Source organism: Petromyzon marinus, chromosome 1, assembly GCF_048934315.1.
Source record: "Petromyzon marinus isolate PM22_M1 ecotype Great Lakes invasive population chromosome 1, UKy_Petmar_22M1.pri1.0, whole genome shotgun sequence".
In the NCBI taxonomy this organism is placed as follows: domain Eukaryota; kingdom Metazoa; phylum Chordata; class Hyperoartia; order Petromyzontiformes; family Petromyzontidae; genus Petromyzon; species Petromyzon marinus.
In genome coordinates this window covers 36,106,821-36,131,597 of record NC_133667.1, presented here as the reverse complement: position 1 = coordinate 36,131,597, position 24,777 = coordinate 36,106,821, and the positions used below count along the sequence as shown (strand labels likewise).

Below are 24,777 nucleotides of genomic sequence, written 5' to 3'. Positions count from 1 at the left end.
CAGGTGCCACGGGTCGACTGACTGAGATGACTGGCTGATGCACCACCTGTGCCCCCTACTGTGCCAACCTGCTGTGCTTTAGCCACCCGGCGCTCCGCTCGCTGTTGTGAGCGTCGCTCCTCCGCCCTCCGTTGTTGTTGGAGGGCGACTGCCTCCAACTGCCCAGTAGCATCCTTCACGAGCCTCCTCCACAGAGGCCGATCTTGACACCGCTGGTACCAGTCATCGGCAAGTCCACTCAGCTCCACGTCCTCCTGTACCACATCACTCCATCTCTTCTCTAGCCCGTGCCGCGCCCGCTTAGCCCCCTCAATCCGGCCAAACAAAAGCTGTTTCGGCATGCGGTGGCTGGACATGCGGGCTACATGACCCAGCCATCGCAGCCTTGCCTGGCGGAGGAGCTCACCGATGGGACCCTGCCCAGATCTTTCAAGGATTTGTGAGCTCCTCACACAATCCAGTCTGGTTAAACCCAGGATGGATCGTAGGCAGGCCAGCCTAAATGTTTCTAACCGGCGAAGATGTTCCATTAGGGGGGTCCACGTTTCGCAAGCGTAGAGAAGGGAGGGAATGACCGTGGCCGAGAAGACACACACACGTGTACACACACACGTGTACACACACGTACGCACACACGTGTACACACACGTACACACACGTACACACACATACGTACACACACACGTACACACACGTACACACACGTACACACACACGTGCACACACACACGTACACACACACACGTACACACACGTACACACACACATGTACACACACACGTACACACACACACGTACACACACGTGTACACACACACGTACACACACGTGTACACACACACGTACACACACGTGTACACACACACGTACACACACACGTGTACACACACACACGTGTACACACACACGTGTACACACACACGTGTACACACACGTACACACACACGTGTACACACACGTACACACACGTACACACACATACGTACACACACACGTACACACACGTACACACACGTACACACACACACGTACACACACGTACACACACACACGTACACACACACATGTACACACACACACGTACACACACACACGTACACACACGTGTACACACACACACGTACACACACGTGTACACACACACGTACACACACGTGTACACACACACGTACACACACACGTGTACACACACACACGTGTACACACACGTGTACACACACGTACACACACACACGTGTACACACACGTACACACACGTACACACACACGTACACACACACACGTACACACACACACGTACACACACATACGTACAACGCTGTCCTCCGGACAGGTTGGTCCCTTCACCTGATTTTTTGTTATTTTATTTTTTACCTACGTGACTTTACCCAATAGAACCAAAGAGTAAAGACAAAGATCCCCTATATAGCCTGTAACAGACTGTAAGGGCAAGTGCTGTTAGCACCTATGAAGGCCGGAACGGTACAGGAGGGGGTGGGTGGGTGGCCAGCACCACGCCCGACCGCCTTTGTCTCCCTAGTGGCAATGTTTACACACCGCACCAGGTACTCATTTGAGGCTGAGTCGACCTAGGGGAGGCCCGAGACCGGTTCAGATAATCGTCACTGGTGTTGGCCGTGAGCGGGAATCGAACCCGTGTGGATTCATAGCGCAGCGCGCTAACCTCTACACCACCACTCCCCCCAAAGATCTCCCGTATAGCCTCACGGGCAAGTGCTGATGGCGAGTACTGTAGCAACTTTTACGAATGCCGGCATGGTACACACAAAGGGGTGGTGTGCCCGTACACCACGCCCGGCCGCCTTTGTCTCCCCGAGTGCTGATGCGTTTAGACATCGCCCCAGGTGTTGTTTGTGAGTTGGAATCGAGCTCGGGACACGGGGTTCACAGCGCATTGCATGACACGGACGCGCCGCTGTTCATTAAAGGTGTAACGATTTCACCCTTTCCAACCTCCCGTAGAGGTTGACCTAGAGGAGACCCCGGGAACGATTCAAATATCACGGCTCGCGTCAGCCCGCGAATTCAATTCGGTTCGCGGGGTTCGCAGCGCGGTGCACAATACACGGCACCGCTGCCCGCCGTGCACACGTGGTCCAACACACATCGCGATCGTCATCGATCAGAGTGGCCCACGTGCCACCGATCAGCACGGTTGGCTACGTACGGTGCGAAAGAAGTTCAACGTGCATACATAGGAGGATCATCCCCGCGCCCCCCCCCCTCACCCTTCCCACTGCCCCCGCTGCCCAGGCTGCCCGGTCGGCCTCTTCGGCGCTGGCTGCAAGGAGCGCTGCGCGTGCGAGAACGGCGCCGACTGCGAGTCCGCGACGGGGCGCTGCTCGTGCCCCGCGGGCTTCACGGGCGCGCGCTGCCAGCTCGGTAGGTGGCGCCAGTCCGCGGGCGCCCGTTGAGTCCGGCGGGGCAGGGGGCGCCGCGTGTCGGGGTCGAGCGCGAGCGGCGTGGCGAGGACGTCGCCGGGATTCGGCATCGGCGGCTGAACGTCGGTGGCGAGCGGTGGATGCGAGCCGGTTGCGGGGTTTCCCTCGCTCAGCGGTGCTTCGCCTTTCGTTGCAGCCTTGCGCCACTTTGGTTCTCAATCGGAACACAACTTATCATCTTCTTGGTCCTTTCGGTAAAGTCACGTAGAATGAGAATAAAACAATAAAACAAAATGAGACAATAAAATTCTCACGACGTTTCGGCCACAGCACAAGTAGCCTTCTTCAGGTGAAGGAACAGAACTGTCGGGACGACAGCGCTTCAATGAACGCTGCTAAGATTCGCAGCGTCGTTTAAGTTAGGTTGAAGAAGTGAAGCGCCTTGACAAAGGAGTTTACATATGTTTACATATAGCTTAAAAGACGCTGCGAATCTTAGCAGCGTTCATTGAAGCGCTGTCGTCCCGACAGTTCTGTTCCTTCACCTGAAGAAGGCTACTTGTGTTGTGGCCGAAACGTCGTGAGAATTTTATTGTCTTATTTTGTTTTATTGCTTTATTCTCATTCTACGTGACTTTAACGAAAGATCCAAGAAGATGAATCCTTGCAGTCACGAAAGCTTTAAATCGACAACTTATCATGTGAATACAAACATAGGTTTGAGGAAACAAAGTTGTACTTACGAGCCCGTGCTTGATTGGTGTTTCGATTATTTACCTTCTAAATAATCTGGCCATGCCTCGCTCCCCCCAGAAAGGGCATCTCGCACCCCCCAGGTTAAGAGCCACTCTCCTAGGTCGACTCGACCATAAATGAGTAGCTGGTGCGGTACGGAAAATATCAGCGTTGGAGAGCTTACATCCGCACCTCTGATGGCTACGTGCGGTGCGAGAGAAGCTCAACATAAAATGCCCGTGCGTGGTCCTGACCACACCACTCTGTCGTGACCTTAATAGGTGCTCGCTAACAGCACTTGTCCCAAAAGCCTGCGGGTTCCAAATCAAATGCTCACCAAATGAACTGTTGGAGGGACGCAGCTTTGTGCTGCCTGTGTGTTGTGTGATTTTACACCCTCGACACCATAGCAAACGAGATGTTCCATCTGAATGTCTTAACGTGGAACGTTGGTTGGGAAAACTTTTGCTCAACGGCAACAACCACACGCAGACGTTGAACCGACGTAGGGATGTTTACTCGCGTAAAACAAAACAAAACTGTGAGAATATATTGGCCGCGGGGCCAGTGTCTGCAGAATGTGTATAGCGCTGATGAAATCGTTGCAAACGAGAGCGAGACGGAGAAGTTTTGAAAAGAGAGGGGAAAAAAACCGACTAAAACTTGATAACGAAAAGCGACGTGCTGATATGCCCGAAGAAGTTTGCGATCAATGCAAAGTGTCAGCTCCGAGGTATGGATCAGAAACGCGGGACACTCACAAAGGAAATTGAACAAAGGCTGGAAAGTGCGCAGAGAAGCGTGGAGAGCTGCGTGCTTTGACTTATTCCGAGAAGCAAAAATAGGAGCACACGGATCAGGAAACGACAACAAATCAGACGACGCATCGCGTTGACCGCGAAGCGAAGTCAGCGCTCTTGGGCAGGACACGCCACGACGAGGAAGACCGGTGACGGAATGGCGGCCGACGGAGGGAGCGGATGAGAGCGTCCGTGCGTAGGAGCGAGACGTAAGAGCGAGACGTAAGAGCGAGACGCGGATTTGTCGCAGGACCGCGGGGCGTGGGGGTTCGGTGCGGTCAGCCACGGTGTCTGTACCAGTCCTGTGTTCGGCTTTGTGCGGCTGTGTATGTACGGGGGAGCGGTGGGGCAGTGGTTAACGCAGCGCGCGACGAAACCGGCGACCCAGGTTCGATTCCTCGCCATGGTTAACGTCAGCGACGAATAATATCGGAACACCGTATCCGGGCCTCCGCTAGGTCGACTCTGCCTTAACTGAAAACCAAGCTGCGGTGTGTCACTGGGGAAACAAAGGCGGCAGGGCGCGGTTCTAACGACCCCACTACTACTTCGTTGTGCGGTGGGAGCCTTCAACCGGTGCTCGCTAACATCACTTGCCCCAACAGTCTGCTCAAGGCTTACACGGGAGATGGGAGAGGGAATCCTTGCATTCGCGTGTGCGTTGTGTGCACACAGCGTGTCCCCAGGGCTCGTACGGCCTGCGGTGCCAGCTGGCGTGTGGCTGCACCAACAACAGCACGTGTGAGCCCGTGAGCGGGGCCTGCTCCTGCGCCAGCGGGTGGACGGGGCTGAGTTGTGACTCCGGTACGGCGCTCTCTGCACTGCCCATTGCCGCGCGTTCAGGGCCACGTTAACATCGCGAACAGAAGGAAGCACAAGCAGTGGAATGATGATACGTCAACCAATTAGTTGACGACATGAGACCCGCGGGTGACACGTGGTGCTGGTATCAGGTTGGCTCTGCTGTGCATCTTGAGTGACTTGCACGATGTAAACATTCAAACTCCCCATTTGTTTTATTGATTAATTATTGATTAAGTTGGTCGAGCCAGATGGGCCGGGATTGGGCAAAACCGAGCTCCACTGCTGTTCACCCAGCACAGACTCAGTGTTACTCACCGACATTACAACTAACACGAACATATTTATAAGTAACTAGGGGTTGTTCGGGAAAGTCACGAAAAAAATGGCACACGAACGACGCATTCACGCAAGCACGCGATGCTCCGTTTTGAAGTTTTAAAATGAAACATCATTTAATTGTTTAATGTTTTGAATTAGATATTTTATTTCTTCATTAAAGGCCTATGTCATTTTACATCTGGAAGACTTAATTGAAAAGGACATTTCGTTAAGTAGATGGCCTTGCTGGGGGTTCGGTTCGATGCGGACTTCCACCTGGTTGGGATTGCGGGATCGAGATAAGGCGACGTGGAGCTGCTGGCCGTGCGAGAAGACCGCCGTCTGCAGATCGATTCCAACGTGATCGAGCGTCTGTCCCTGCCCCTCGGTCGTTCATGCAGGGGGCGCGTGTAGGTTTGCAGCGCCCCCTGCATGGAAACTACGGAAAGTGCAGCCTTCATCACAGATAGATAAAGTTGTCCGCTTATATAACATTTAAGAATCACGATTAAGATACACGCGACATATATGCTTTGTAAAATAAGAATTAAAATTTCAAACAATTACATTTAAAAATCTCGTTCATGGTCCCTTCCCTTAGCTGATCTCAACAACCGTCGTTTCACGCCACCCACAACAACAACAAAGACCACTCTGCTCTCTCTCTGCGGTCCTAAAGCCGTAGCTGCCACCCCACCGAGTGGAGACCCGCGCATACGCAGACGCAGCGCGACCTCCCAGACACAGGAACATACGCGGCGCCACTCTCAACTCGTTACGTTCCCAATTAAAACTCGCTCGAACAACGTCTGCAAACCCGTCACGGCTCGAGAGGACATCCTCCGTGAGCGGATCGGTGAGCGCCACTTAATTAGTCGTGTGTTTGCGCATTTACGTTACGCGTTTTGACTGCGTGTGATGCTCACCGTATGAATTCTGTACGGGGGTATAGATTTTAAAACGCGCGGCGCTCCTTCTCGCGGGACTCTTCCAACGTGAAAGTACTTTCATGCAAAGACATACAGAACTGGAGAAGCGGGGAGAAATTACAACACCAACAAATGTGTTGAGACTCAATCGACACATTAACTTGTTTATTTCTCTCGAGGTTCACGCACACGAGTGATGGGAATTCACGTGGGCACCTGCCCTGTACGGCAGGGTAACGATACGGTCTAAATGTTAGGCACTTAAAACGCATCTCTGTAAAAAGTGAATGGTGGATGAGACGGCAAGGGAGAGAGGTAAGAACGTGCGTGGAGGGGAGTAGAGTGAGACGAGAGGGGAGAGGTAGGAGAGTGCGTGGAGAGGAGTAGAGTGAGATGAGAGGGGAGAGGTAGGAGAGTGCGTGGAGGGGAGTAGAGTGAGATGAGAGGGGAACGAGAGTGCGTGGAGGGGAGTCGAGTCAGACGAAATGTGTTGTTATTGTGCGGACATTGCCACGCGCGGTGCTGAATAGGCCCCGTCTCGTCTCCCTGTGCCAGTGCCCGTCGTGACTTCTATTTACCCGCTTTAGTTGCCATCTGCGAGATTATTTCAGTAGCGCGTGTAAAACGACACGGTCTTATTTATGCTCGGTTTTTTTTTCGAAGGCTGGAAATGTTTATTTTGGTGATGTTTTTGCTGTTAATATTATTTTTGCCTGTGAACTTTAAATATGTAAGCGTCCATGCATATTTCGCCACCTAAATTAGTTGCATTTTCATTTTCATTATTTTAGCATAATTTGTGTGTGTGTGTTTGTGTTTTTGTGTTTTCTGATGGACTCATCCACTCACCCACTCACTCACCCTCTCGCACATTCACCCCCTCACACACTCGCCCTTTCATACACTCACCCTCTCACACACTCACTCACTCACCCTCTCACACACTCACTCACCCTCTCACACACTCACTCACCCTCTCACACACTCACTCACCGTCTCACCCACTCACTCACCCTCTCACACACTCACTCACTTACCCACTCACCCTCTCACACACTCACTCACCCACTCACACCCTCACACACTCACTCACTCACCTTCTCACCCACTCACTCACTCACTCACCCTCTCACACACTCACTCACTCACCCTCTCACTCACTCACCCTCTCACTCACTCACTCACCCTCTCACACACTCACTCACCCACTCACCCACTCACTCACCCTCTCACACACTCACTCACCCACCCTCTCACACACTCACTCACACACTCACTCACCCACTCACTCACCCTCTCACACACTCACCCTCTCACACACTCACTCACCCTCTCACACACACACTCACCCTCTCAAACGCCCTCGCACACACCCTCTCACTCACCCTCTCACACACTCACCCTCTCACACACTCACTCACTCACTCGCCCACTCACCCACTCACTCACCCACTCACTCACCCACTCACTCACTCACCCTCTCAAACACCCATCTCACACACCCACTCACTCACTCAACCCCTCACACACTCTCACCCACTCACTCACTCACCATGTGCCCCCTCCCTGACATCAGCGTGTCAGCCCAGCCACTATGGTCCTCAGTGCCAGTTCCGCTGTGATTGCTTCTCATATCAGATGTGCCACCCGGTGCAGGGCTGTGTCAGCAGTAAGATACACAGCTACGCCAACACAGACACACACACATGCATGCAAGCATACGCACTAACACACACAAATACACACGACAAACCCATACAGACATCACACATACAAAACTCATATACTTACAAAGACGGACACGCACATACAAAGACAAAGATTCCTCGTATAGCCTGAGCAGGATTTTGGGGCAAATGCTGTTAGCGAGCAGCAACCTACGAAGGGCGCACGGCACGCGAAGGGGGTGAGTGGACAGAACCACGCCCGGCCGCCTTTGTCTCCCTCGTGGCGATGTTTACACACCGCATCAAGTACTCATTTGAGGCTAAGTCAACCGAGGAAATGCCCGGAACCGGTTCAGATAATCATCATTGGTGTTGGGCCATGTGCGGGACTCGAACTCAGGTCGCCGAGTTTGTAGCGCAATGCGCTAACCGCTGCACAACCGCTCCCCGCAGCACTCATACATACACAGTTACACACATACATAGATAGACATATACATGAGGTTGCAGGTTCATTAGAACCAACAACAAAGTTGTTATTCAGAAAAAAATTTTGTCGCTGAGAAAATTTTTTATATGTCAACGATCCGATTCACTGACCATCGTCAGGAAATACTGCTCTTCACAGAGGGAGGCAGTCTTGCATTCGTGTTGGTAGGGAAGGTTGGAGTGGCAGGCGCTGTCGGTGTCACCGGCGTTTGTAACATGAGTGAAGGCACTCGCCTTTTGCCCGTCCGAGGACGGGTGTATTGCAGTAAATCTGAAACTTGCAAGCGTAAAGCACAGACCGCGACGTGATATATTCATTGCATCAATTTGTGTGCAATTAGTAAGGGCGCGGTGACACAGACTTATTTCATTTAAATGTTATAATCCCTTGTTCATCATGACCTCCTTTTTACGTCTATGTCTCAATAGCCTTACGGAGAACCAAAGAATATGAACTCCTGCGGTTACGAAAGCTTTAAGGCAGCACGTAACCTGTTCATGTTTATTAATGACCGAGGCTGGCCGACGTGGAGCGACGTCACGCGCGGGACACACTGACATTCTTGGCTCATTATCGTCGTAAATTCCATGAGTTAATGTGCTGATCGTCTGTCTGAATCCATCCTGGTGGTTTATTAACAGTCGGGGCGAGTGCGCCTCTTTAATTAAGAGAAATGCGACCACTAATAGGCCTTTTGAACGCATTTCGCCCGCACAGTAAATGACCCTGCATTCCTGCGTGGACCAATGAGACCGCAGCATTGCTAATTGATGGCATTGCTTCATGCTACGATACCAAACATGTGGACACGTGTGTGGACACGCGCACACACACCATCAATCCTCACATGCCCTGCGTGTAAGACCCACAGCAAAGATTACACGGCACATACAGCACCACACTGCACAGTCACACGCGCGCACAAAACAAAGATCCCCCATATAGCCTGTAACAGACTGTAGGGGCAAGTGCTGTTAGCGAGCACCTATGAAGGCCGGAACGGTACACGAGGGGGTGGGTGGCCAGCACCACGCACGCACACACACAGAAACACAGACAAAGATCCCCCGTGTAGCCCTATCAGACCGTTGGGACAAGTGGCGTTCGCGAGCACGCACGGCCACGCCACGCAGCAGAGCGCCACCGACACACACAAGCGTGTCCATGCGCACAAAGCCACATGGCACACACAGTCGTACCGACGCACACACGCGCGACCGCACAGACTCGCACACACAACCGCACGCACGAACACACCACACAAAGACAACCACACCAACACACACACACACACGCCGCACACACACAACAGCACAACCACACCACGCCGCACTGCTCACCAAGCTCATTTAGTTTGATGAGCGGTTTAACAAAAAAAGGAAACGTGCAAGTTAAATTAATGTGCAAACTATATTGGCACAAATTGCACCCTGCCCAATAAAACACGATACATTTGCTCCACACAAAAAAAAGATAATTACACACAATGAGACGACGAGCAGCGACCGCTTCGGAGCGTTTCGTGTCCACCCGCGTGGCAGTGAGCCCAGAGCTCACCCCACAAGTGGGAACGTCCCAGTTTAAGTCCCGGTCAGGGTGAGGTTACCCAGCCAGTCTCCAACATCATCATCACCACCACCAGCAGCATTTTCATCATCACAATCACCATGGCCACCAGCATTATCATCATTATAATGACCACGTGGCCACATGGTGATTAACAATTATCACCATTATTAAAATCACAATCACGGTCATAATCATCATCATCCCACCAGTGTCGATACAATGATCATCATCATGACTTCGTGGGCACTCAACAGTGGTCGTCGTGCGGAGAGACTGCTCCCCGCCGTATGATGTGAAGTTCCCACCATTGGCTCAGCACCAGTGATAATGTTCATGCAACACTTAAACTCGACTTTGACTGATTGTAATCACGTTAATCATTGTCTTCTCTCTCTCTCTCTCCACGTGCGCCTGTGGGTGTGTGTCTCTCCTCTGCTCCCCTTGGGGGTGGCGCGCTTCAGGGGGCATGGGGATGGGAGTGGAGGGATTTGGTGCCCTCGTTCCTCTCGTGCCCGTGGGACTGCCGTCCTCCCCGGCCTTGGCCCCATCGGCCGGGGCGGGCGGGCCGCCCGAGGAGGCAGCGGGCGGGGAGTCGCTGGGCGCGGTGGTCGGGGTGGTGTTGGTGCTGCTGCTGCTGCTCTTGCTGCTACTGTCGCTGCTGCTGCTCGCGGTGTTCTACCGGCGGAGACGGCGGCGGCTGCGCGGCCTCGCCCGCGGCGGGCGGCGCGAACCGGGAGCCGGGGCGGCGGCGGCGGCCGCGGCCTCGTTCAGCGCCGGCGCGGCGCGGTCCGTGGCGTCGGAGTGCGCGCACGCAGGCACGTGCACGCGCGCGCAGAGGACGAGAGAGATACCACACACACACGCACGTGCACGCGCGCGCAGAGGACGAGAGAGATACCACACACACACGCACGTGCACGCGCGCGCAGAGGACGAGAGTGATACCACACACGCACGTGCACGCGCGCGCAGAGGACGAGAGAGATACCACACACACGCACGCGCGAGCAGAGAACGAGAGAGATACCACACACACGCACGTGCACGCGCGGGCAGAGGACGAGAGAGATACCACACACGCGCACGCGCGCGCAAAGAACGAAAGAGACACCACACACACGTGCACGCGCGCGCAGAGAACGAGAGAGATACCACACACACACGTGCACGCGCGCGCAGAGAACGAGAGAGACGCACACACACACGTTGTACGCGCGCGCGCACAGGGAGACAGACATAAATGGGCAGAGAAACGAATGCGTGCACGTGCAGCGAGAGAGGAAATAATACACGAAATGTGCACGCGCAGGGAGATACGCAGAGACACGTGCACGCGCGCCGAGACACGTGCACGCGCGGAGAGACACGGACACAGGGAGAGAGATGCAGGCGCCCACATGCGGTGCTATCATGGGTGGATCCTCACGTGCATGCACAGACGCACGTACATACGTACGTGCTAATGAGCACGTTGGTGGCTAACACACGCAGTTCGATGGCACGTACCGTGATTTGGGACGATCAATGTCAACCGATGCACGGTGACTCCTCTAACCGCACGCGCCCGAGTGTTCACGCCAAGCTGGAGAGCTCCCTCCCGTGGTAGAGATTTTAATGTCCGGACTACGTGTATGCTGTTGTTGTTGTTGCGTTGGCAGCGGTGCAACAGGCACAGATAACAAAATAACAAACAAGCAAAACTCAACGCATTCGTCAATAACAGAAAATAAGTACATGAAAGGCGACGTTTCTGGATTTGGCCCTTCACTTGGGTGCCACTCAATATGCACACGGTTAAGGGAAGTCTCAGTGTCTCGATGTGTTACTTTTTATGTAAAAGTTCAACCTCTGAGAATCTCATTGTCCTCTCTGGGGGGCTCAAGATCCACCCTCCTCTTCTCTCTCTCTCTCTCCGTTTATGCGTCTTCTACGACTTTGTGTGTGTATGTTGAACTTTTTTTGCACCGTACGTAACCAATTGTTCTAATCGTAGGCGAGTGGCACTCTGCTCCTGACCTACTCACCTACCCACTCATTAATCCACTCACTCACCTACTCACCTAGTCTACTAACTCATGAACCAACCCCTCCTTCTTCTTGTTCTAAACGTCTCTGTCTCTACTACCACGACTCTACGTGCATTCACCGTGACATATGTCTCAACTCCTTTGAGCACACGGTAAATACCAAGGGATTATTTTTAAACCGGCAGGACCTTCAGTTTAACGGGCAAATGAATATAGCCGGGAGACGTGTGACTCTGATCATTAATAAAACACTTTCATGTTGAGTGGCGCACTCATATCGGTTGGCCGATATGAGTGCGCCTACATGCGTGAATAACCTGTGTTGTTGCTGTTGGTTGTTGTTGTTGTTGTTTGTGCTGAGACAGAACACCCGGTGCAGTGCGGCTGCCACAGCCTGTATGTGAACCCAGGCTACCAAACCCTGAGCCAGGGCCACAGTGCGCAGGGCATCGCCAACAACAACTTGGAGCTGCGCTGCACGGGCAGGGTGCGGCGAGCACTGCCATCCCCGACACCCGAGTTCGATTCCCGCTCACGGCCAATACAAGTGGGAGATGTTTTTTTTTTTTACCGGGTCCTGGGTCTCCTCTAGGTCGACTCGGCCTCAAATGAGTGCCTGGTGCAATATGTATTAAACGCCACGGCTGGGCGTGGTGTTGGCCACCCACGCCCTCGCGCGCCGTTTTGACCTTCATATGTACTACTCGCCAACAGCACTTGCCCTGACAGTTTGGGGATCTTTGTTTTTGTGTACCAGCCCAACAATGCCCGCGTCCCCGCGATGAAGAACCTGGAGCGGGAGAAGCTGGCAGCGCGCTGCGCGGAGGGCAGTGCCACTCTGCCCGTGCTCTGGAAGCGATCCACCAACCCCTACCACCTGGGTACGTGAAAGGATCGTGGGAGACGGCGACAGCTTTGGGAGGGGTGGGGGAGGGGGGGGCAGGCCTTCATCCAGCAGTGTATTGATCATGGCTGAATATGATGATGGGAGGGAGTTCCAAAGTGGAGCAGGCGAGAGGAGGAGCGCTGTGTGTCCCTGGCTTCAGTGGCCGACCGCCTGTCCCGTACCTCCGCAGGCGCCTGTGGCGTGGAGAGAGCCTATAACACCTGCAAGTCGCACAAAGGTACGCGGCTACCCCCCTCCCCCCCTCTCACCCCCACTCCCTCCACAACTGCATTGCCGCCCTTCACTCGCAAGCCGCGGGTTTAAACCCGGGCAGAGCGAAAGAGAGCGCGCACCGTAGAGCGAGCGGCACGGCCCGTCCTGCCAGGAGGGCTCCACCTGCCAGGAGGGCTCCACCTGCCAGGAGGGCTCCACCTGCCAGGAGGGCCCTCCCAGGCGGCCGGCGGGTCGGTTCGGGCGGGCACGCTCCGTGCTGCTGCTGCTGCTGGCAGTGGCACACGAGCACAGGTCGCAAATACATTGACAACAAAAACTCAACGCATTCGTCAAAAAGACCGTGTGGCATTACGATAAATATATCGGCGACGTTTCGGGCAATGGCCCTTCTTCGTATCACATGAACATAAGAATCGATACATTATATATTCTTGGTACTTTCGGTAAAGTCACGTAGAAGGGAAACAACAAAATAATAAAAATATAAAAAAATAAAATTTTCACGACGTTTCGACTGCAACACAAGCAATCATCATCAGGTGTGAAAACCACAGCAAGAAATTTTCAAATTTCAGCAAGAAAATTTCACACCTGATGATGATTGCTTGTGTTGCAGTCGAAACGTCGTGAGAATTTTGTTTTATATTTTTTATTATCTCCCTTCTACGTGACTTTACCGAAAGAACCAAGAATATGAATAACTGCAGTCACGAAAGCTTTAAATCAAAATTTAATCGATACATTATTATAAGCATATAGTGTCGATTCCGTTTGTAGCGTGTGGCATGATTGTGTCTTGTTTGACTCATCTCATTCGTTACATTAGTCTGCAAGTTAACGCTTGGTTATGAATATCATTAGCAGCAGTAGCCGTGGTCTATCCACTGCTGGATGAATGCCTCCCCACGTCGCCATCTCTCGTGGCCCTGCGGCACAGGTCTCGTGCGCCTCCTGCCTGTTGTGAAAATCAATCATGGGTGGAGTGGTGGTGCAGTTGTTGGCGCACTGCGCTACAAACGCGCCGACCCGAGTTGGAGATTTCCATTGGCGGCCGCGGCTGATATCAGTGGCGATTGATATGTGACCCGTTCCTGCGTTGACCGGCGTGGTGAAGTATGGTCTAGCCGCGTGACCATCGTGACACGGGGCGACCTTCAACCCAGCGGTGGATTGACGAAAGTGCTGCAGATTTGAAGATGTTACAAAACGGCACGGTGTCTCTCTCTCTCTCTCGCTCCATCCGTGCCTCCTCGAATGCATCTGTGCAGAGTACAGCAAGGGCAGCAGGGGCAGCTCTGGCTCGGTGGGCAGCGAGAGCCCCTACGCCACGATCCGGGAGACCCCCGCGCTCCCCGCTTCCCCCGCGCCCGCGAGGTCGCCCCCCCCGCCGGCTGGGGGGGGCCCCGTGTCGCCCCCCCGGGGCTCCGAGGCGGCCGGCTACGTGGAGATGAAGGCGCCGGGGGGGCCGGGGGGGCCGGGGGGGCCGGGGGGGCCGCGGGAGTCGACCTACGCGGAGATCGTCTGCTCGCCGGCGCACGGCCTCGCCGGCCACGTCGCCACCGGCAGCACCAGGAACGTCTACGAGATGGGTGAGGGGTGTGCGGTGTGTGGATAGTGTGTGTGTGTGGATAGTGTATGTGGATAGTGTATGTGTGGGTAGTGTGTGTGTGGATAGTGTGTGTGTGGATAGTGTGTGTCTGTGGATAGTGTGTGTGTGGATAGTGTGTGTGTGGATAGTGTGTGTCTGTGGATAGTGTGTGTGTGGGTAGTGTGTGTGTGGATAGTGTGTGTATGTAGATAGTGTGTGTGTATAGTGTGTGTTTGGGTAGTGTGTGTGTGGATAGTGTGTGTCTGTGGATAGTGTGTGTGTGGGTAGTGTGTGTGTGGATAGTGTGTGTATGTGGATAGTATGTGTGTGTGTGGATAGTGTGTGTGTGTAGTGTATGTGTGGGTAGTGTATGTGTGTGTGGATAGTATGTGTGTGTGAGTGGATAGTGTGTGTGTGTGGTATAGTGTATGTGTGTGGGTAGTGTGTGTGTGTGGATAGTGTGTGTGTGGATAGTGTGTGTGTGTGGATAGTGTGTGTGTGTGGGTAGTGTGTGTGTGGATAGTATATGTGTGTGTGGATAGTATATGTGTGTGTATGTGGATAATATGTGTGTGTGGATAGTGTATGTGTGTGTGTGGATAGTGTATGTGTGTGTGGATAGTGTATGTGTGTGTGTGGATAGTGTATGTGTGTGTGTGGATAGTATGTGTGTGTGTGTGTGGATAGTATGTGTGTGTGTGGATAGTGTATGTGTGTGTGGATAGTGTATGTGTGTGTGTGGATAGTGTATGTGTGTGTGTGGATAGTATGTGTGTGTGGATAGTATGTGTGTGTGTGGATAGTGTATGTGTGTGTGTGGATAGTGTATGTGTGTGGGTAGTGTGTGTATGTGGATAGTATGTGTGTGTGTGGATAGTATATGTGTGTGTATGTGGATAGTGTGTGTGTGTGGATAGTGTTTGTGTGTGGGTAGTGTGTGTGTGGATAGTGTGTGTGTGTGGATAGTGTGTGTGTGTGGATAGTATGTGTGTGTGTGGATAGTATGTGTGTATGTGGATAGTATGTGTGTGTGTGGATAGTATGTGTGTGTGTGGGTAGTGTGTGTGTTGATAGTATGCGTGTGTGTGGATAGTATGTGTGTGTGTGTGGGTAGTGTGTGTGTGGATAGTATGTGTGTGTGTGTGGGTAGTGTGTGTGGATAGTGTGTGTGTGTGGATAGTGTGTGTGTGTGGGTAGTGTGTGTGTGGATAGTGTGTGTGTGTGGACATGAGGTGTGTTGAACTTCTTTCGCGCCGTATGTCGCCAATCCGTGCTAAACTGAGGTGTGCGGGGGAAGGACAACAAACTGAACACAAACATCGGTGCTGAACAAATGAGTTTTACATCTAGATGATGATTTGAAAGTGCACAGCTCCAGTGGCATCCGTATGTCGGAAGGAAGAGCGTTCCAGACGGCCGTAGAAGCGGAGTCGGAAATCGCGCGATGCGGTGACTGTCGTCTTTGTTCGGTGGCTGAGCCACAAGCTGCTGCGAGGATGTCCGGAGTCCTCGTGATGAAGTGTCGTGCCCCTTGACGAGATCAGCGAGGCACTGTGGCTCATTTGCGGCAAGCACTGCGCGGGTGTGATGGGTGTGGCGGTGGCGGGGAGACAGCAGGGGCTGAGCTGCGGCGGCGGCGGCTGCGGTGGCTACGCTGCTGCACGTGGCTGCCTGCAATGCGGCCACTGTGCAGGAGGCAGCAGCGGCGAGGGTTGGTGGGTCACCGCACGGACGGGCGATGAAGACCCCTTCCCGTGGGTGTGCGTAGAGGAGCTGCCTTCCCCTGGCTGGCCAGGAGACGGCAGTGCAGCGGTGATTACTCATCGCCAAAAGGGTTGCCCCATTTCACGCGTGGGGATCTCCAAGTGTTCCGGCCTCCTCATTAATCGCCGTTGCTTTGCTGAATAAATAAGTTAATGATTATAATTTTTGTAATAAATAAGAGTGGGGAGTGCTCGCTCGAGAGAGATGAATGTTGGGGAGTGCGTAGATGAGAGTGGAGTTGTGGATGAGAAGGGCAGCGTCGCTATCGAGTGTACAGGCGGTGCAACTGCACCGACTCCCATCGCTGCCTCTCACCTCCGCAGAACCCACGGTGAGCGTGGTGCACGGCGGTGGTGCGGGCGACACAAACGCGCCGGCACAGCTTCACCACCGCCGCCACCACCACCACCACCCGCAGCAGCACCACCGCCACGCTCAGTTGCTACGGCGTCAGCAGCAGCAGCAGCAGATGGAGCACGGCTTGTACGACCTCCCCAAGAACAGCCACATACCCGGCCACTACGACCTGCTGCCCGTCCACGCGCACCCACAGACGGCCGCCCTGGACAAGGAGCCTCGCCTCACCTCCTGCTCCACCTCCTCCTCCTCCTCGGCGGCGGCGGCGTCGCAGCGTCATCACACTCAGCAGCTGGAGGTGACGGCCATTTGATTCTCTCGCTCGCTCTGCGATAGAGGTCGTCCATTCTCTTCTGTCTCCCCCCCCCCCTCCACCTCGTGTATTCTGGGATCCCCCCCCCCCCCCCCACGGGAAAGAATAATCACTGTGTGATATCGGCCGATAAATCAGAACCAGAACGAGCCAAGCAAATTGATCGCCAATGTCCACGACGAGGCTCCAGACCTGACTCTTCGCCTCTTCTCTAAGCTATCGGCAGAGTGAGTGGGCGCCTCCGTGAGCCCCCGCCTTCACTGTGGTGAGACGAGGCACCTTGAGACGCGGTGGTGCTGAACGGACGCCCCGGGTAAACAGGCGACGGCACAGCGCGCGACGCAGTCCCACATGCCCGCACTGCACGCGTGTGACTCCCTTGCCACCTGTCGGATTTTTGCTGCCGTGAATTTGCAGGGGCAGTTTTAAGTTGCCGCTGTTTATCGGTGCCGTGGGCTGCCTCCTCATCCCGTCCATCCCTCTCGCCGTGAGGAGGAAGACGAAGAGGGAGGATGATAAGGAAGAGGGGCAGGACAATTAGAAGGAGTAACGGAGAGAAGGGGGGAGGAGAGTGCGACACTCTCCGTCCAGCACCAGCTACCTTCCTCAACTCACAGAACAACAACGACACCAACAACAACAACGACGACACCACCGCGCAACAACCGTAGCGTGCACGCGGGCAGCCGCGTGAACATTCTCTCTGCGTCGTTGGGAAGCGGCGAAGCCAACGGAATCGACCGATCGACGAAACTCTCCCCCTCTCTCTCCCCTCTCTCTCCTCTCTCCCCTCTCTCTCCCCTCTCTCCCCTCTCTCTCTCTCCTCTCTCTCCCCTCCCTCTCTCCTCTCTCTCCCCTCCCTCTCTCCTCTCTCTTCCCTCTCTCTCCCCTCTCTCTCCTCTCTCTCTCCCCTCTCTCTCCTCTCTCTCCCCTCTCTCTCCTCTCTCTCTCTCCCCTCTCTCTCCCCTCCCTCTCTCCTCTCTCTCTCTCCCCTCTCTCTCTCCTCTCTCTCTCCTCTCTCTCCCCTCTCCTCTCTCTCTCCTCTCTCTCCCCTCTCCTCTCTCTCTCCTCTCTCTCTCCCCTCTCTCTCCTCTCTCTCTCCCTCCTCTCTCTCCCCTCTCTCTCTCTCCCGTGAGTCGTCCGCGCCTCGGCGGTTGACCACGGAGGGGATGGGCGAGGGTGGTGGTGGTGATGGCGGTGGTGGTGGCGGTGGTGGTGGTGGCGGTGGTGGTGGTGGCGGTGGTTCGCGCGCTTGGCCGTGGTGGCGGGCGAGCGGTTGGGCGGTTACTGAAGCCACCGCATCCTCATCGCCGTCATCGTCATCGCCGTCGTCACCGAGACAGCCGTGAGACGTGGCGATCACTGCTCGACCACGAGTTGTATGATCACTTGGAGGGACGAACGGTTCCGCCGCCGAAACGGGGTGGTGGCGTAATTCGGCAAAAATGGGGGTGGAGCGGGGGGGTTGGTGGATCTCGCAGAGACGGAGACTCGCCCGCACCCGCACGTATCGGGCCGATGCGGTGGTGCCTGTATGGGGAGACGGTGCAGCAAGTAGGTTGCTCGACGGCTCGCAGTTGCGGAACTCTGAGCGGTCTCTTTCTTTCGTACGGAATAACTTTTTTTCTCTTTCCGAGCCTGCCCACGACTCGCGAAATGAACACTCGCTGATGAATTGGCCACCACACCCTGGGCAGACCCCCCCCCACCGTCCTCCTGCACGAGAAATGTTGAGGACTCTTTGAGTGCAGAGTCGAACATTCTGTTTGCTATCACGTGCCGGTCAGGGATGGGGCAGCATACGTCGTTGCTTCGATGACTCGGTGGCCGGTGGGCGAAACAAGCCACTCCGTGGAAGTCCAGGGGAGGGAAAGCGACCCAAGAGGGGACGTACAGCGCGGAGACGGAGCGGTGGCGATGGACTCGGCTCGCGCGCTGCGTGCACCGAGCGGATCGTTGCCTCGCGGTGACCGTAAAGGATGGCGGGTGACTTGGAGAGGCCTTTCATGCAGCAGTGGATAGACCTTGGCTTGACGGTGGTGACGACGACGACGGTGATGTTGGTGACCGTCCGGCGTGGCGTGTTGCGGGACACTCGCGTGCGGCCGCACGGAACCCAGACGAGCGACAGCTGCAGGGTTGATCGGTTCGAACCCCAGCACGGGATCCATGCCCTCCGAAGTGTGGGCAAGGATTGGACCCCGGGGTTATCGGGGAGACGCGGGGCCACGGTGGCGGTGCTGAGCGCGGCGTCTCTCCCTGAGACAGATGTCGCGGTCGCGTCTCTGTTCTGTCTCCTTGAGCTAAAGAGCGTCAGTGCGGAAAAATGAAACTCCTGTTCGTGTCCGTGTGATTCTGTTCCGAGCGTTGTGCTGTAGCGATGGTCACGATGCAGAAAGTCGAAGCGAGTTCCGGCTCAGATCATCTCCTGCTTACAGCCCTGCAGAGCCGGTGCTGGAAATCCCACATTAATATCGCGGAGAACAATCGTACAACCACTGTTTAACTTCCCCAAGAAGTGGTTTTATATTTTATCGACCCAGAAGGATGATGGGGGGCTGAGTGAACCCCCAACAAGGATTTGAACTCGCGACTTTCCGCTCGCTCTCCCGCCGAGCCACGTGACCGATGCTGACTCGCCAGTAATCTATATATATAAAAGGGAAATTTGTGAATGTGTGTCTGTTCGAAATGTTTAGCATACTTCCCGACATGCATCAAACTTAAAATTTGGCATGTGGGTAGCTTCCAGACTGTACACAATGCAAAAAGTATAAAAATAGACTTTTGTATTTTGGGGGGGGGGGGGGGGTGCAATAATGCATATATAGTGCACGGCAAGTGAGCGGTGACCTCTGTGATGTCACCCGCATGCGGAAGCGTCACGCAGTGTGCCTGCCGACGTCACGCCCCACCCTCCGCGTAGGCCGTGTATCCCGCACAAAAGCGCGGCATAGGTGTCGCGTTCTTCAATATAAAGCAGAAAATCCACCTGTTTGTGTGAAGCAGCAACAACTCTCGAACGCTGACATCTGACGTCATGAAATTTGCACAACTGACGCGGTCTGGAATTTCTAAGGGAACGCGACAATTTTCAGTTCGCCACGTCATTCCTTTCCCGAGTTGCCTGAATCGACCTCGCGTAGAAGTGGGTTAAGGTTTAATTTCCTTCAGTGAAAAACATCCCATTTTGTTAAATTGATTTGTTTCGGATTTTTTTCTTTCTTGCAAGCATCAATTTTTTTCAGGGTTTTCTAGTGAATTATAAGGTCATATGAAATTAATCCAAGACGAATTCCAAGTCCCGGGCGAAGCCGGGTAGTAAAGCTAATTATCTATATTTTTCTAAATGTATGTTGAATCCATAATAGAGGTTTTTTTTGGGGTTAGATCGCGTAAATATATAAATGTATCGTTAAACCCGCCACCACCCGACACAGCCAACTAGTAAGGGTTGTCACGTAAAAAGAACGTGCCAATTCGCCACTAGTACAGCACACCGGTGTGTTAGAGAGCCAAGCCATAACATTTACAATCTGAATTCCGACGTTTCGCCAGTAATTACAGCTGGCTTCATTAGGCGACAGCCAGATTTGTGGAGAAGCCCATCTGTTTCGTTGGTCGCGGAAGCCTACGCGTTGAACTGTATGTTGAACGCAGTAAGATCACGTGACCCGTTCAGCCACAAGAGACCACTAAATTCACCACAATGTGTAAAATAAATACTTAATTATTTAATTTAACTGCGACCCTTAATCGTGACAATCCACACAGTCGCGAGGGGTTGAAATCTCTTCGCCGCTGTTGACAACGCAAGGCGGTTGTGTGTCTGTGGCACGCGCTCCGCTATGATCCCAGCCACCTGGGTTCGAGTCCCATCCACGGTTGACATCAGCAGCACGTGAGATCTCAACCAGTCCTAGGCCTCTCCGCTAGGCCGACCGCGAGCTTTCAGATGCGTTTCTGCGGCCGTCTGGAACGCTCTTCCTTCCGATATTGGGAAGCGACTTGGAGCGATGCACTTTTAAGTCGTCTCGATTGAAAACTCATTTGTTTTTAAACAGATTTTTGTGTTTAGTTTGTTGTCCCTCCCCCGCACCTCCGATTAGCACGAGTCGGCTACGTACGGTGCGAAAGAAGTTCAACGTACATGCGTACGGTCGAGTTTAAAAATCCAGCGTGTTCACATCAGCGCTGGGAAGACCTAGGATACGCGGAGATCCCAAGGTAGAACACGAGAGGGCACCATCACCACGCTCCGGCACCGGCGGATTGTGAGCTAGTTTCCACACGCACCACCTTCGTCACCGTCACACGATTCGGTTCTGCTGCTGTTGTTGCGTTGGCAGTGGTGCACAAGAACATCGAACAACACCGACTCAGCGCATTCGTCAACAACTCTGTGGCCTTAAAAGGAAACAAATATATGATTGGTGGCGTTTCAGGCAATGGCCTTCTTTGCGCTATCAAAAAAGGGCCATTCCCCGAAACGTCACCTATTATATGTATTTGATTTTCCCTTTGAAGGCCACAGTCATATTGACGAACCGTGTTCAGTTTGTTTCATCACCATCACTGCCCTATGAAGGAACAGTGGCGGAGCGGTGGCACAGTGGTTAGCGCACTGCGCGATGAACCCGGTGACCCGAGCCCAATGAGCTTCGCCCAGGTAAGTGGAGCGTGGGCAGGACACCTCGTTGTGCCGGAGGACGGCCCGGGGGGGGGTGGCGGTTTGAGACTCACCACGGGAGGGAACGCGCACAGGAGAGGGCGTCCGCACGCGGAGATGGAGGGATTACAAAAAAAAATCCCAGCGTGCTCCACCTGGAGCCACGACCCGCCAATGATCTCACGGCACAGGTGACCACCTCCACACGAACTGGGGGACCGGCTACCTGCTCGGACCCCCCACACGGAGCACGCGAGCTGGATCAACTATGGACCACGTTGAACCACGCTTGGGACCACGTGTGCGACCAACACAGAACTGTCCACTTGACCCTATCCCTGACCCTATAACAACGGTAACCCTATAGCTCTAAGCCTAAAAGTAGTGGGAACCACAATGACTCACATTCTATCAACTGTGGATCCACACGTCGTGCCACAAGTGAGATCAACAGAGGCGGCAGCTACTTGGCCGTAACCCTGACCCTAACCCCATCCCAACTTATAAGCTGCGGGGATTCGCCGCTCGCGCGGACTAAATCCCTTTCCCCGCGGCGGCGTTTGACCCTCGGGGGCCCCACCGTGACCCCGGTGTCGAACCCAGCTCCCAGGAATAGAGACGGCTGCGGGCGGGATTTAGCCCTGATCAATAGCGAGGGATTGAGGGCGCTCAAAGGCTTAGAGAGGAATATAGTCATTTAATGTGTAAGTGTTTGTTGTATGTATTGGTCTGTGTGGTGGGGAGCGGTGGTGCTGCGGTTAGCGCGCTGCTCTACGAACCTGGCCACCCGAGTTGACATTCCCGCTCACGGGCAACACCAGTTTCGATTATATTATTTTAACCGGTCCAGGGCTTCTCCTAGGTCGACTCAGCCTCAAACAAGTACCTGGCGAGACAAAGGCGGTCGACCGTGGTGTTGGCCTTGCGTACCGTGCCGGCCTTCATAGGTGCTGGTGATAGTGGTTGTTAATGATGATGATGATGGTGAGTTAGACGATGTCGTGAACGATGATGGTGGCTGTTGATGATTTTTAATTCCTAGTTAAAATGGTTTGTTACTATTCCGTTTGTTTATCCAGGAAGGCCACACTCAGCCTCAGGACTCTTCTTCAGGAGGGTGCTGCCACGTGTTTGCGGCAGGGGGCCGATGTTGCTGCTGTGCGTGATCACAGCTGGGTACATTTGTAGGCAATTTTTCAACAATGGGATGTTTGTTTGGCCAATACCAGTTAAAAAAACACAATGTTCTAAACTATCGGATGAAACCGGAGGAAACTCATGGGGAAGAAGGCTAGGGGGGGGGAGCTTACAAAGTCCACGCAGGGAGACGCCCGAGTCGGGCATCAAACCCAGGCCCTTCTTGCTGTGTGGCACGAGTTGGTACCACTGCGCCATACTGATTGCTGCTGCTGATAATGATTATGATGCGTGTGTGTTGTTGTTGTTAATAATGATGATGATGCGTGTGTGTGTGTTGTTGCTGCTACTGATAATGATGATGATGCGTGTGTGTGTGTTGCTGCTGCTGATAATGATGATGATGCGTGTGTGTGTTGTTGCTGCTGCTACTGATGATGATGATGCGTGTGTGTGTTGCTGCTGCTACTGATAATGATGATGATGCGTGTGTGTGTTGTTGCTGCTACTGATAATGATGATGATGCGTGTGTGTTGTTGATGCTACTGATAATGATGATGATGCGTGTGTGTGTTGTTGATGCTACTGATAATGATAATGTATCTGCGTGTTGTTGCTGCTGATAACGATGATGCCTGTGTGTGTTGTTGCTGCTGCTGATAATGATGATGATGATGCGTGTGTGTGTGTTGTTGCTGCTGATAACGATGATGCGTGTGTGTGTTGTTGCTGCTACTGATAATGATGATGATTCGTGTGTGTGTTGCTGCTGCTGATAATGATGATAATGTATCTGCGTGTTGTTGCTGCTGATAATGATGATGATGCGTGTGTGTGTTGTTGCTGCTGATAATGATGATGCGTGTGTGTTGTTGCTGCTGCTGCTGATAATGATGATGATGTGTGTGTGTGTTGTTGATGCTACTGATAATGATGATGATGCGTGTGTGTGTTGTTGTTGCTGCTGATAACGATGATGCGTGTGTGTGTTGTTGCTGCTGCTGATAATGATGATGCGTGTGTGTGTTGTTGCTGCTGATAATGATGATGCGTGTGTGTGTTGTTGCTGCTGATAATGATGATGATGATGCGTGTGTGTTGTTGCTACTGATAATGATGATGATGCGTGTGTGTGTTGCTGCTGCTGATAATGATGATGTGTGTGTGTGTGTTGTTGCTACTGATAATGATGATGCGTGTGTGTGTGTTGTTGCTGCTGCTGATAATGATGATGTGTGTGTTGTTGCTGCTGCTGCTGATAATGATGATGATGTGTGTTGTTGCTGCTGCTGCATCTGTGGCCGCGTCACGCAATGATTCTCATCTTCGATGCTCGCGTCTGCTGAGGGGCGGGGCACTGGGGAGGGGGGGGGGCAGAGGAGTGGGGGAGGGGGTAGGGAACAGAGGGGGCATCGCTAATGGCTTTAGGGGGCACGGGGAGCGACGGGGACGTGGGTGGGGGGGCACGCCGTGTTGCCTTCTTCAGAAGACAGGAGGGGTAGACTGCGCCGGTCTCTAGGGGGAACAGGAGGGAGGGGGAGGCGGGGATGGGAGCAGGAGGTAGGGAGGGCAGGAACATGCCGAGTCTACGGACCTCCTCTTCTGTCCCGCGCTCGTCAATATTTTGACTCGTGCCGTTTGACGCTGGATCCTGGAGTGGGTGGTGGTGGGGGGGGGGGTGTTTTTTTCCTTTTCACGAGCAACTGGAGCCGATCAAGGATGGCAGGAGGGGGCGGGGGAGGGGGGGTCATAGGGGGTGGGGACGGTGGGTGTAGGCTGCCGAGTGGTTAATAATGGACCTTGATTTATTCATCCATTTCGACCTTAGCCCATCATCTCGTCGCGAGACGGGACGATCGCTGTGGTCGAGACTAACGACGGAGTGGTGACCATGGCAGGGAGGGAGGGCACAGGCCCGAGAGAGACGTCCATCGCGGAGACGGAACGATGGAATCAGCTCGCGTGCAAGTGCCGGGTGGATCGTTACATCGCAGGAAGCCGCAGTGGGTTGATCATGGCTCACGATAATGATCACAATGGCAATCACTATTATTATTTAGGCAGGTAAGTGGAGCGATGACGAACTG

General features: G+C 53.7%; 1 protein-coding gene across 6 annotated transcripts in view; it reads left to right on the top strand.

Annotated features, from left to right (window-relative positions):
• The window catches only part of LOC116941918 (uncharacterized), a 122,745-nt gene extending 103,530 nt beyond the window's left edge, over nucleotides 1–19,215 (top strand). For 4 of the 6 annotated variants that reach the window (XM_076067679.1, XM_076067686.1, XM_076067690.1 and 1 more), the window contains 10 exons: nucleotides 2,275–2,403; nucleotides 4,613–4,741; nucleotides 7,565–7,657; nucleotides 10,176–10,529; nucleotides 12,107–12,228; nucleotides 12,499–12,622; nucleotides 12,818–12,865; nucleotides 14,130–14,450; nucleotides 16,537–16,868; nucleotides 17,301–19,215. In XM_076067679.1, coding sequence (XP_075923794.1) covers nucleotides 2,275–2,403; nucleotides 4,613–4,741; nucleotides 7,565–7,657; nucleotides 10,176–10,529; nucleotides 12,107–12,228; nucleotides 12,499–12,622; nucleotides 12,818–12,865; nucleotides 14,130–14,450; nucleotides 16,537–16,868; nucleotides 17,301–17,312 — 1,664 coding nt within the window. In that variant the 3' untranslated portion in view covers nucleotides 17,313–19,215. The remainder of the gene's footprint in view (nucleotides 1–2,274; nucleotides 2,404–4,612; nucleotides 4,742–7,564; nucleotides 7,658–10,175; nucleotides 10,530–12,106; nucleotides 12,229–12,498; nucleotides 12,623–12,817; nucleotides 12,866–14,129; nucleotides 14,451–16,536; nucleotides 16,869–17,300) is intronic. The other 2 variants (XM_076067693.1, XM_076067691.1) reach the window with 2 other exon arrangements.
• Nucleotides 19,216–24,777: the final 5,562 nt, after the last annotated feature.